At 40.3% G+C, this 12,935-nt stretch overlaps 1 protein-coding gene across 1 annotated transcript; it reads left to right on the top strand.

The window, feature by feature from the left end:
* The first annotated feature begins 4,403 nt into the window (after positions 1–4,403).
* LOC119420410 (zinc finger protein 660-like) lies at positions 4,404–12,935 on the top strand. The gene is made up of 5 exons (XM_037687801.1): positions 4,404–4,755; positions 5,923–6,126; positions 11,089–11,425; positions 11,624–11,929; positions 12,014–12,935. Exons 1-5 carry the CDS (start codon positions 4,629–4,631, stop codon positions 12,378–12,380), a joined length of 1,341 nt encoding a protein of 446 aa, XP_037543729.1. The 5' UTR covers positions 4,404–4,628; the 3' UTR covers positions 12,381–12,935.

The following is a 12,935-nucleotide window of genomic DNA, read 5'->3' as shown; positions in this document are numbered from 1 at the left end:
GTGTTAATATTTCACAATACCTTCCATCAGTCAGCTCTACAACAGAGTTATTTCTTTTTTTAAGAGTTGCATGATTACATGATGGAACATTTTACAGGTCTGAAAATTAATACTTGTTTATCTTATGATCATTTTACTTGTGCTAGGATTTTGTATCCTAGCGCAAAGTTCCTCAAACAACAAGTGACTCCACCCCCTGACCAGTCAGTGACCGACAGTGCTCTGACGTCATGATTTAAGGCCAGCTCGGTACAGTTGGAACCTCAGAATAAGGGGACTGAAAAAGGGTCCGGTTCCACAAATAACTGCTTGTGGAAAAACCTTGGAACCGTGCCTAGCCAAGTTGAGCCATACTGTACTGGCACTAATGGAAAAGGAGTATAAGTGATTCATACCAGGGGTGCATAAGGTGAGCCACCCATGGGATGAAACAGTTATAAAAGTTCACCATCCCCAAAAAATCCTGCAGGGGCTTCACTGATGGAGGGTGAGGAAAAGCTGAAACTGCTTCAACCTTGGCAAGTAGGTGAACTTCCCCTTCAGAAGATATTCTGTGTCCCAGGAACTCAACAGCAGATAGACCGAAAAGGCATTTAGCTGGGTTCACGATCAGACCATGCTTACTGAGCCGAACAAACAGCTGGCAAAGTTGTACCATGTGTTCTGCCGCAGAAGGACTAGCCACCAATATACCGTCCAAATAGATGAACAAAAAGGGCATACCCTGCAGGACTGAATCCATAAGTCGCTGGAATGGCTGCACTATGCTTTTAAGGTCAAAGGGCATCCGTAAAAACTCAAAAAGATCAAAAGTAGTGATAACTGTGGTGTTGGGTACATCTAAGGGATGCACAGGAACTTGATAGTAGCCTCGCACCAAATCCACCTTGGAAAGAACAATTGCCCCTGCCAGGCAGGCAGAAAAATCCAGAATTTGAGGGACTGGGTACCTCTCGTTACTGGTTGTGTTGTTAAGGTGCCGAAAATCCCCACAGGGTCGCCAGCCCCCAATGGACTTGGGCACCATGTGCAAGGGGAACACCCATGGACTTTTGGAACATGGCACAATGCCAAGACGCTCCATGTTAACCAACTCCTCCTTAGCTATCGCTAACTTAGTGGTATCTAGGTGGCACACTCGTGCAAAAACCGGTGGACCAACCATAGTGATACAATGCTCCACCCCATGCTTAGCTATGGTAACAGAAAAGGTGGGAACTGTCAAAGCAGGAAACTCCACCAACAAACGCTGATACCCATTCAATTCAATTCAATTCAATTTTCAATTCAAGTCATTTTATTTATATAGCGCCAAGTCACAACAGAAGTCATCTCAGGGCACTGAACAGAAATACTTATGTACCCTTTATTCATACAGGTAGTTTCATTGAGCCACGAGAACTCATTTTCAAGAGAAACATTCATATATAAAATAATAAGTTAACAGAAACATTCATAAATAAAAATAATAATTTAACACTATTTATCTGAGGAGCAGACTGCTTTGAGTTTAACTCCATCACATAACTCTCATCTTGAGCAAACATGAAGGCAACAGTGGAAAGGAAAAACTCCCTCATGAGGAAGAAACCTTTAGCAGAACCAGACTCAGGACAAGCGACCATCTGCTTCGACCAGCTGGGTTTGGTCAGAACAGATACACAATGGCAGGTCAAGAATCATGTTAAGATAGAAATATTATTAAATGAAAACTATTCAATTTTAGCTAATCATTTAAGGAAAGGAGGTCAATTTGTCCTCTAGTAGTCTAAGCTCAAGGCAGCATAACAAGCCAACCCTAATTATAGGATTTTTCAAAAAAGGAAAGTCTTAAGCCCAGTCTTAAAACTGAACAATGCGTCAGCCTTATGGACAGAATCTGGTAGTTAGTTCCATAAGAAAGGAGCCTGATAACTGAAAGATCTTCCTCCCATTCTGCTTTTGGATCTCTAGGGACCACGAGATAGCCTACAGTCTGAGAGCGAAGTGCTCTGTTAAGAAAATATGGAACAACAAGATCTTGAATATAAGATGTAGCTAGGTTGTTGAGAGTTTTGTAGGTTAGAAGTAAGATTTTGAATTCAATTCTGGACTTGACAGGAAGCCATTGGAGAGAAGCTAAAACAGGAGAGATATGATCTCTCCTACTAACTCCAGACTCTGGCAGCAGCATTTTGGATTAACTGAAGACTTATACTCATTACCAGTGGTAAGCATGTTAGGAAGAGGTCAATGGGCGAGACCTCCAAGTTTACAGGGATATGTATCAAAAGACACAGCATTGATTAGCAACATGCACTAATAACCTGAAAGCACATAAAAAAAAACAACGCCCAAAATAGGTACAGATCCAGAGGCTATCACAAAGTCCCACTGAAACTGATGTCCATTGAAACACAGTCACTGACCTTGACCCAAAAGTGTGAGTGGGAGTGCCATTAGCTGCGTCCAGCCGGGGTATGTTACTCTGACACAAGACGTTCGCAGCCAAAACTGGCATAATGCTCCACTGTGCACTCAAGTCCACCAGGAAATGCTGTCCAGAAATCTCATCCATAATGAAAAGCAGCTTATCCGAACTGACAGCACACACAGCTGGCACAGGAACGAACACAGAGAAATGCAGTGCTTTGCCTTTACTCCAAACTGGTGGTGGTAGAAGCAAAGCATGTTGTCCTTCTGCTGCTCCGTCTCCACAGCCACAGCATCAACAGCCTCAACAGCCTCCGCCACCCCTTCCCCGAGTCATGCCCGGTAAAAGTTCATGCACACCTGGAAGCTAACAAAAGCCAGCCCGCTTCTTCAGCCAGGGAGCAATAATCCTTTGTCTGGATCAGTGGGGAGCTGGTCAGCACAGTTTGAACAGGTGGAGGAAGCTGGCAACAAAACAGGTGGGTAAAAAGGAAGGAAACATCCCCTGAGCCAAGTAATTTCAGCATGTTTTCCATCAGTTTGGAAGGCTTGCGATCCCCCAAGCTGTTCAGGGACAACAGTCAGCTCGCTCCACGTCTGAAAGTTGGTAAAGCCATAGTAGGTTCTCCTTGAGCGCACTATATTTGTTAGTGCTTGGTGGGTCCTGCAGCAGACCCATCAGACGACAGGTGGAAACAGAATCCAAGGCAGTAATGACATGGAAATATTTGGTCTCGTCTGTGGTTATTCTACAGAGATGGAACTGGGTTTCCACATGCTGGAACCATGGTTCTGGATCATGTTGCCAGAACTCTGGAAGCTTAATAACGGCCGCCTAAACAGAAGATGAAGCGGCGGCAGGAGATGAGACCACGACAGTTGGAGTAACGTCTGCCTGGCAAAAAACTGAGTCCGAAAACACGGCTGGTGGATAATCGGCGTCAGCATCGCATCTGGTGAGTTCTCATTTGAAAACATGTTCAGATGTTCGGGGTCACCAATGTGGAAGTCAGCAGAAAGAGATGAAATATATTTTGAGACACATTATTCTCTACGTCTTCCAACATAAAAAAAAGAATGAATGACAACCGTTGGTCTTCTCTTATATTCTGTCCCTTTCACAATAATAGCTTATTTTCTGGCGTGACTGCAAGTGTCCGCCACAATACAATCTTAGAATTTTCAGACATGTTAAAAGGGATTTATATGTGTGCATGTATATGGGTATAAGTACATGGATAGGTGTGTGCACATTGGGCTAAACTTATTTTTTTTATTTTGTGTGCGTTCAGTCAAAGTAGAATATGCAGATGTGGGTTTGTTTTGCAAGGAGTTATGCGTGTTCAAATGTGCATGTGTGTGTATATATATATATATATATATATATATATATATATATATATATATATATATATGTGTGTGTGTGTGTGTGTGTGTGTGTGTGTGTGTGTGTGTGTGTGTGTGTGTGTGTGTGGATGCACAGATTCATGTTGGTGATGATGTTGATACACCCTGTGCAGTGTGCAAGGTTTGATATGTCTGGAATGAATCAATAAAGTTAATTAATTAATTTAAATATATATATATATATATATATATATATATATATATATATATATATATACTGTATATGCTTGTGCTTCAAATTCCCATGACCTTGTGTAGGTAATTAATCTTTCATATTTACAGAGATCATATTGTATTTTAGTAACATGTGTTTTTTTGTTTTTTTTTAAGTGGATACAGTAGAAGTGCTTATGAACTAAATCCATGAGGCTGGCTCTGTGTCAAGCTGTAAGTCGCTCGCTGGTTTATTATTCTTTATCATATTTATTTATAATAAAAAAAACAACATATCATATACTATATTTATATTCGACACCAAAACATACCTTATAAACCACTGACGTTTATATCAAATCAGATATGTAACCTTGGTTGCCTCGGAAATTCAGACGCCATTGATCACGTGACTCAGACCAAGCGAATCAAGCTCCGAGTCTCCGACGCACGCGTCATTGTTTTTTATATGCGGTTTAGCTTTAGCTTCAATGTGTCCGTCTCAAAGTTTCAGCGATTTATAAAGTTTAAGATTTACAGTAAATCTTTCGTCTCGAGTTCGGCTCAGTAACTGTTAAAGGAAACTTTTGGTCAACAAAAGCTAACAGATCTGAAGACGGCAGGTTAAACAACGACTGGAAGCAGCAGCGGAAGAAATGTCGGGGGGTTTAGACAAAACGGGCCCAGATTATGAAGAGGAACGGTCTCGTTTAAAAGAAAGAAGGCAACATAACAAAACCCTGGATGCTGCTTTGAACCCCAGAGATCGTCTGCATAGATTGGGTTTGTATAAATACATTCATCTTATTTAGTGTGATGATGTTAGCTGCAGTTTTTGTAGCTTAGCATCTTTAGGACCGTGTGGCTCGTCCTCTGCTGTTGCAATTTCACCGCGTTTATCTTTTTTAAAAATCCAGCCAAATTGTTGTTGATGGATCCAAAAAGGTCGTTATCAAGGTGAAATTTACTTTAGAGCAGGAGTTACCAGCCCTTTTGAGACTGAGACGAGAGCTATTCCCTTGGAACCGAGTGTACAAACAAATTTGCACAACTCACCGTTAATTAAATTATCAATAATAATTTACATATATGTAAATATATGACGATGAATGACTCCTCACAATAATTATCTATAATGATTTACCTTGGCAGATATGATCATTTATTATTGATAATAAGTGATTAGAACTGTCCAGCCCCCCCACCCCAATCCTGATTAGGAGCAGCAAGGGAAGGGAAGTTTGAGATTGTCATTGTATGTTCCCATTTGGCAAATTTAGTTAATGGATGATTTACTATAGCAGGAAAAGGATATTTAAACATAAAACTTTTATTTTATTGGAATCTCAATCAGTAACATTTGAAATTCAGTGTATTTTTAATAGTGTTTTTTGTATTTTTAAGAGTAGTATTAGTACAGATCACAGGCGTTGCAACAATTATGTCAAAAAATATATATATTTTGGGACCCCCCTCCCACACACACATTTACCATGAAATGGTTAACCCTGCGCCGTTTCTATTTCTTTGTGAACAAATCCATTCCACTTGATTAATAAGAGATAATAATAATAACCACTAAAAATCCTCTCCAGGTTTTCCACGAGCTGGTTTATTATGGAGGCAAGTAAAAATACTTACACTAATTATTTTTTTGTGGAAACACATATGATTATACTTTTGCATTTTCTCACACCGGATTAAAAAAAAGTTGTAACAAGTTTAGAAGACTCTGCAACATGTTTAATTTGTTCCTTAAAGAACCGACGGAAAGCTCTACACGTGTTACCATCTTCTGGGAGTCAGCCATAAGATCTTTTAAGAATTAAGTTTCAGGATTTTTTTCTGATGTCCATTAATTGATGTTTTCAAGCCGATCACTGAACTCTGTGATAACACAAGTGATGTTTGGGTGAATATAAAGTTATATCTGTCCTTAATGTGTTTCAGTGTTCCCTGCAGATGTTCAGCAGACAGTGCTGATTAAAGAAGAAGCTCCTGAAGAATGGAGATCTAATGTGGACCAGAAGGACCCAGAGACCCTCAACATAAAGGAGGAAGAAGAACTGAGGACCAGTCTGGATGTGGAGCAGCTCAGTGTGAAGGAGGAGACTGATGACACCAGATTCTCCTTCACTGCAGTTCCTTTAAAGAGTGAGGATGATGACGTGAATCCTCAGTCCTCTCAGGTTCGACTCTGCAGATTAGGTTTGTATATTTGGATCAACTGTGATGATGTTTGTAACATTCTGGGCCGGTTTCACAGACAAGACTTAAATCTAGTCCCAGTCTAAAATGTTGTTTAAGCTTGTTTAACTCAAAGTCCCTTGCACAGCCTTATCTTAAAAAAGTTGCAGATTTAATGTGTTCTCAGTAACAGATGGCAAGCGTTGATTTCACTGCCTACTCTAGTGTCTGGTGCTGCCTACTCTTGACTGGCGATTTTTATTTTTCCCCCTTTGGAGTCAATTGACAGGCCGCCGCATAATAGTCACATGAGCGACAACAAAGTCCATGCTCAATAATACAGGTATACAGGTATACAGTCACGAGCGATTTCAGTTGCTCTAATGGGAAAGACACAGCCTCTCAGAGATTATTGCAGTTTTCAAAAGTACTGACTTTAAACTACACATTAGTTTTTAAATTGTATTGACAGTTCAAATAAAACCAAAGTTATGATAAATAATCCACGCTACATCTTTTTCTGAAAATCATAGTCGTATCTGAAGCGCTTTAGAGTGAGAGGCTGCGGAAAAGATGGGCAGTGTCAGGGGCAAAAACACCCCCCATCATCCTCTGCTTTCACCTCCCACACCCGCCTAACAGATAAACAGCCTCCCCGCTTCTTTCTGACAAAGGCGCAAAGTTATTTGTCATGCTCCAAAAACATCTACTAGAAGAAGAAGAAAGAGACACGGAAGTTGAATGGAGTTCAATGTGATAAAGACACAGCGGGAGCAGGAGAGTCATGAGTTTGGAGAGATTTGTAATTTTAGTGTGTTTTGGTTTTATAGTTAGTAGGGGTGTAATGGTACACGTGGGTGTACCGAACCGTTTTGGTACGGCATGTTTGGTTCAGTCCACGTGCGTACCAGTTCAGTTATTTTTTCACTCATTAAATTTTATTAACGAGAGATTATGCGCCGTGGAACTAAAGTTCCTAAGCGTGTTTCAGCACGGCGCTATTATCTTGCAGCACGCTAGTGGTCTCCTGTTTGGGAACATTATATCTTTCTTGTTAAAAGACAAGTGAACAAATCCAAAGCTGTGTGTCGACGTTGTTTCACGGAGAGGGGATCTGCAGCAGCAACACGTCTAACTTATTAACGCTCCTGAAACGACATCATCCGGATGTGAACGTCTCTTTTACAAGCAAGAAAAGCAGCTTTTTGCAGACCGAAAGCAGCAGCAGTAGCATTTAAACGACCTTTATCAGGTAATTCATATCGGTCCAGAGCAATAACACAAGCTGTAGGAGATTTTAAAGCTCTGGATCTACGTCCGAATGTTGATGCGCCGGCTTTAAAGTTATTGAGCCCCGCTACGACATCCCATCACGTCAACACTTCAGCCAAAATGTTAAAGCAGCACTTTATGAAAAAGATACAACTGACATTGTCAACAAGCCCTGGACCAGATTAAAGCCCTGCCCTGATGATGATGATGACTGATTCAACCACCTCATAACAACCATTCAAGAAGAGGTATTGTTCTTTTATTATTATTATTATCTAATTAACTTTTTTAATTTAAAGTTATCTTGTTAACTCTTTTTTTTTTTACCTATTTGTGTTTTATTTCCAGTCTGGGACAGAGATAGCAGCTGAGTCTTCCCATTCAGGGAAATCCACCAGCGATCACCTCCAGCTAAGAAGTCTGTGATGAGTGAACTCTGAACTTTTCCAGGAACCTGTCCCACCTGTGGGAGCAGGTCCAAGAGGTTGAGTAATGAGGCCAAATACAGCCACACTGCAAAATTAGCAAAGTGCTACTTTTTTATTCCTGCCACCACCTGTTGTTAGTGAGCGGTTTTCTCCACTGCCAGAGATATTCACTGCAACAAGATCTGTGCTTTTTGCAGAAAATGTGGACAAGTTGGTCTTTTTGGCCAAAAACTTAAAACTTGATTAGTTTGATTGTAAACGATCTGTTGCTGCTTATTGTTCTGGTTCTGACTGTCATTGTATTTATTAAGATTTTCATTATTGTTAGTATAGTTTATTTATTGTAGAGTGCAGTTGATTTAAAATATCATCAAATTGCATCACTTTGTTTATTTTTATACAAACATATTGTTTACTTGGCATATTAAAAAAAAAAACGTTTTGTAAGTCTTCATTTTGTCTTTTTTTTGTAACGAAAATTAACCGAACCGAAATGTTATTTTAGCGTACCGTTACACCCCTAGTGTTTAGTGTTTTGTTTAGTCGGTTTCAGTGTGTTTGATTCAAAACACTGAGACAGTTGTTGAGCATGAAGCGGACAGAGCTTCAGACCCACAGGAGGACGGAACCACTAAGCCAGAACCTCTCAGACAGAGAGAACATTGTTGATAAAAACAGTCTGGGTCAGTTGATGAAGTGTGTGATCATGATTTGTTTTAGGCCCCATTTACACAGACATGGTAGGGGGAAATGTATGGGTTTTTTTTTATGTTGGATTTGAGGAAAAAATCTGTGTTGACACAGAGCGGTTTCGCTGTTTAAATTTGCAGCAACCCACACCCCCCCCCCCCCCCCCCACCACCACCACTAAGAGGAAAGATTAAAAATACACAATAAGATAAAAACCATTACAAAATATTAGTTTGTATTCATTTGTAACCATTTATTTGATGAAATGAGGTCAATTTGTCCACCAGTAGTCTAAGCCTATATCAGCATAACTAAGGGATATGTCAGGAAACCCAAGCTGACCCTAACTATAGGATTTATTAAAAAGGAAAAAGGGTTGTAAGTGCAATCAACCAGTTAGAGAACAACAAAAATGAAAGACTTGAGCCTAGATTTAAAAGTGGACAAGGTATCAGTCTCACAGACAGAAGTTGGAAGTTGGTTCCAAAAGAGAGGAGCCTGTCGCCTTCATGCTTGCCCAAGATGAGAGTTCAGCGATGGAGTTAAATTCAAAGCAGTCTGCTCCTCAGATAAATAGCGTCAGCTATTTTTATTTATTTAATTTATTTATTAATTTTTTATTTATGAATGTTTCTTTTCAGTGCCCTGAGATGACTTCTATTGTGACTTGGCACTAGAGTTGCACTCGGGTCCAAATAATCCGAACCGACTCGGCCCCAGCATGCAGCTATCATCTTTGAACACCACCCGATCCGACGAATTAACAGTAATTACAGGTCCGAACCCGAAAAAAACCCCGACATTTTATTTCAGCTTTGACTGCTTATACCACTGATTATTATTAACGGTTGGCAGACGCACGCGGCTGAGGGGGCAGAAGATCAGAGCCGAGGAGCCATCAAAGCACATTAAATGCTTCCACTGCTTCTGCCTGCATTGAACCCTGCTATGACATGTCAGATATTTTGTGATCTCACCTGTTTGGGTCTTCGGCCGTGCGCATCTGCAGAGTGCAGCAGCTGAATGAACATCCATTTGGGCTGATGGATCGCTGAAAGTAGTCCATCTGAAGCTTAACTGAACTTTTTACCTCTTTCAACTGGCCAGTCAGCTTGTGGTCAAATGGCTGCGTGCAGCAGGTGTAGTATGGCAAGCCATGTTTGCATATATTGGATCGTCAGCTGCACGCTTCCCTGACGCAATAAAAAGCCCAACACCGACTCGGCCCACACATTAAGCACGTTATTATGGCCCGGTCCGAATCAGGGTCTTGCGGGGCCGGGCTCCGGGTTCAGGTTAGAAATGGCAGCTTTACTTGGCACTATATAAATAAACTGAATTGAATTGAATTGATAACTGAAGGCTCTGCTTCCCATTCTGCTTTTGGAAACTCTAGGAACTAGAGCTGTCTTTTTCCTGGTTTTTCGAAACCACGTGTAACATTACAGCCAATCACCGAAACTTGACACTGAAAGACGAGGCATATTTTGACAGACCCAAGCAGTTCAGTCAGTACCATAAAAGAACCAAAGTTCGGTACTCAGCCCTACACCAAGCCTACCCATCAATTCCCCAATCCCTCTCTGTTTCCTTCACCAACATGTCCTTTCAGGTCTGTTTCAATCACTATTCTCTCCTCCCTGGGAATACTTAGAGATGCACCGATCCGATACCAATATTGGTATTGTTTTTTTTGTCTTTTTTAAACTTCTGGATCGGGTATCGTGACAATGTGACCGATCCATGACTGGGCAGATCTATTCACTCTAATTCTATGCTTTGCGCTCTGAGTGACGTCACGCGCTAGCATACTGACTGAACAAATTAAAGTTGTGTTGTTTTTACATGTTTGACCAAGCTTGTGAAGCTCTTGGTGTGTTTAAGTGTGCTGTTATGGTGCAGAGTTTTCAATAAACTTGTAATTCAGTACATAAAACAAATGTTTTAAGTTAATTCAGCACTGGGTTTGTAAGCTCAATCATCCAGGTAGACAACAAAAATGGCTAAATCATGTCATCCGGACCCATTTCAGAAACGGATCCAGATGACATGATTTAGCCATTTTTGTTAATTCAGCACTGTTTTTCTGTACCAGATCGGTATCGGATCAGTATCTGTCAATAATAAACCGCGGGTATCTGTATCGGATCGGAAGTGAAAAAAAGTGGATCAGTGCATCCCTAGTGACAATGCTGAGGAGACAACGTGACTTGGCGAGCCGGCCTCCAGGTTGAGATAAAAAAAATGTTTTGGTAGACAGCAGGTTCTCAAGGCACGCAATAAATTTGTTTCTCAGCCATCTTTGCCACAATATAAAAACAGTAACATTCATAACCTTTGACAGAAAATTTTCCAAAACTGCTCTATTTGTTTTACCATCTTATGATAGCCAGTCAAATTGTCTGTCCCACTGAATTTTTGTTTCAGGAGATTTTTCTGAAGTCCAACATTAGAAGTTGTTTTAAGTTGAGCAGTGAACTCAACAAGTGATGCATGTGTGACTATAAAGTTACAACTGTCCTTAATGTTTGTGTTTCAGATTTCCCTGCAGATGTTCAGCAGATGATTTCAGTTGTTGCAGAAGGTTCTGAAGAATGGAGGTCTGATGTGGACCAGAAGGACCCAGAGTCCCTCCATATGAAATGTCATCAGCACCAAGTGGAAGATGAAGATCTTCCAACCAACAGCTCTGCTGACCAGATGAATGTAGCAACTGTTGGAGAGGACTGTGGAGGAGCAGAAACTACCAGGAACCCAGATCTGAATACTAATGAAGATGATTCTAGCTCTTCAGAGACTGAAGTCAGTGAGGATGATGATGAAGATGTGAATAGTGCTGACTTTCTGCTGAAAGACTCATCAGACTCTGGATCAGAACCTGACGACAGAGAGTCACGGGCTTCTGAGTCTTGTGTAAACACCGTCAACAAATCTTGCAGCTTTTCTGAGTGTGAGACACAGTTTCCCCACAAGGAGTCTGTCCAGAGAAACATGACAAGTCATTCAAGAATAAAGTATTCGGCTTGTTTGGTTAGTAAGAAATATTTTCGTGTTACGAAAAATGGAGGCTTAATTGAAAAAATCCAGTCAAGACAGAAATCATTTAGTTGTGATGACTGTGGAAAAAGATTTAACAGAAGAGATCATCTAAACATACACATGATTATTCACACAGGACAGAAACCATTTGCTTGTGATGTTTGTAAACAAAGCTTTGGACACAAGTCACATTTAAACAGACACACGAGGATCCATACAGGACAGAAACCATTTGCTTGCGACGTTTGTGGACAAATGTTTAGAGATAAGTCTCATTTAAACGCACACATGAGAATCCACACAGGACAAAAACCTTTTGTCTGTGATGTTTGTGGACAACAGTTTGGACAAAAGTCATCTTTAAACAGTCACACGAGAATCCACACTGGACAAAAACCATTTGCTTGTGAATTCTGCGAACAAAGGTTTGGACAAAAGTCAACTTTAAACAATCACATCAGAATCCATACAGGACAGAAACCATTTGCTTGTGATGTTTGTGGACAACAGTTTAGAGACAAGTCCACTTTAAATAAACACATGATAATCCACACAGGACAGAAACCATTTGCTTGTGATGTTTGTGGACAAAGGTTTGGACGCAAGTCAAGTTTAAACGCACACATGAGAATCCACACAGGGCAGAAACCATTTGCTTGCGATGTTTGTGGACAAAGGTTTGGACGAAGGTCACATTTAAAAACACACATGAGAATTCACACAGGACAAAACAATGAAGTTATAAACATTAAGACAGTTTCTAAAAACACTTCAAAGTTCACTCAGTCTTGAAACTGAACAGATATGACATTTTGTAAAAATTATTTTGAATAATTGTTTTTCATAACTGCAGTATTTTTTATTTAAAGTAATGTATGTGTTAATGTTAGAGATGTAATATATTTGTACAAGGCTGTCACAGATTGTGCATCTGAAATGGATACAGAGATGCTAATGAAAAGTTTGTTGGTCACAGGCGATCACCTCTAGAGAAGCAGGCAGACAATTTATTTACAGTGGTTACTGCATTTTCCTAACTGCTATGATATGTAGAAGAACATACCATCTGAATCTCTCCACACCAAAGCAAAGCATGAATATTTTGTTTAGATAAATCAGAGGACTTTGAAGACCTGCCTGTTTATTTCAAGTGAGCTGTGTGGAAAAGATTTGTGATTGTAATTACCACGGTCGATGAAGAGCAATGAAAGGTGTTAGTATGGCAAGCCAAGTAGGTCATGAACTGAGGGACTTGAAACACTGTGGCAAGCCATTGGTATATATATTTTTTAATAATCCTGATATCAAGTGTCATATTTTTCATACTAGCACGCAAGCAGCTGAGAG

This window comes from Nematolebias whitei, chromosome 14, assembly GCF_014905685.2.
Source record: "Nematolebias whitei isolate Nwh7 chromosome 14, NemWhi1, whole genome shotgun sequence".
Lineage (NCBI taxonomy): Eukaryota > Metazoa > Chordata > Actinopteri > Cyprinodontiformes > Rivulidae > Nematolebias > Nematolebias whitei.
Note: the sequence above shows the minus strand (reverse complement) of the source record. Positions and strands in the feature narration are given on the sequence as shown.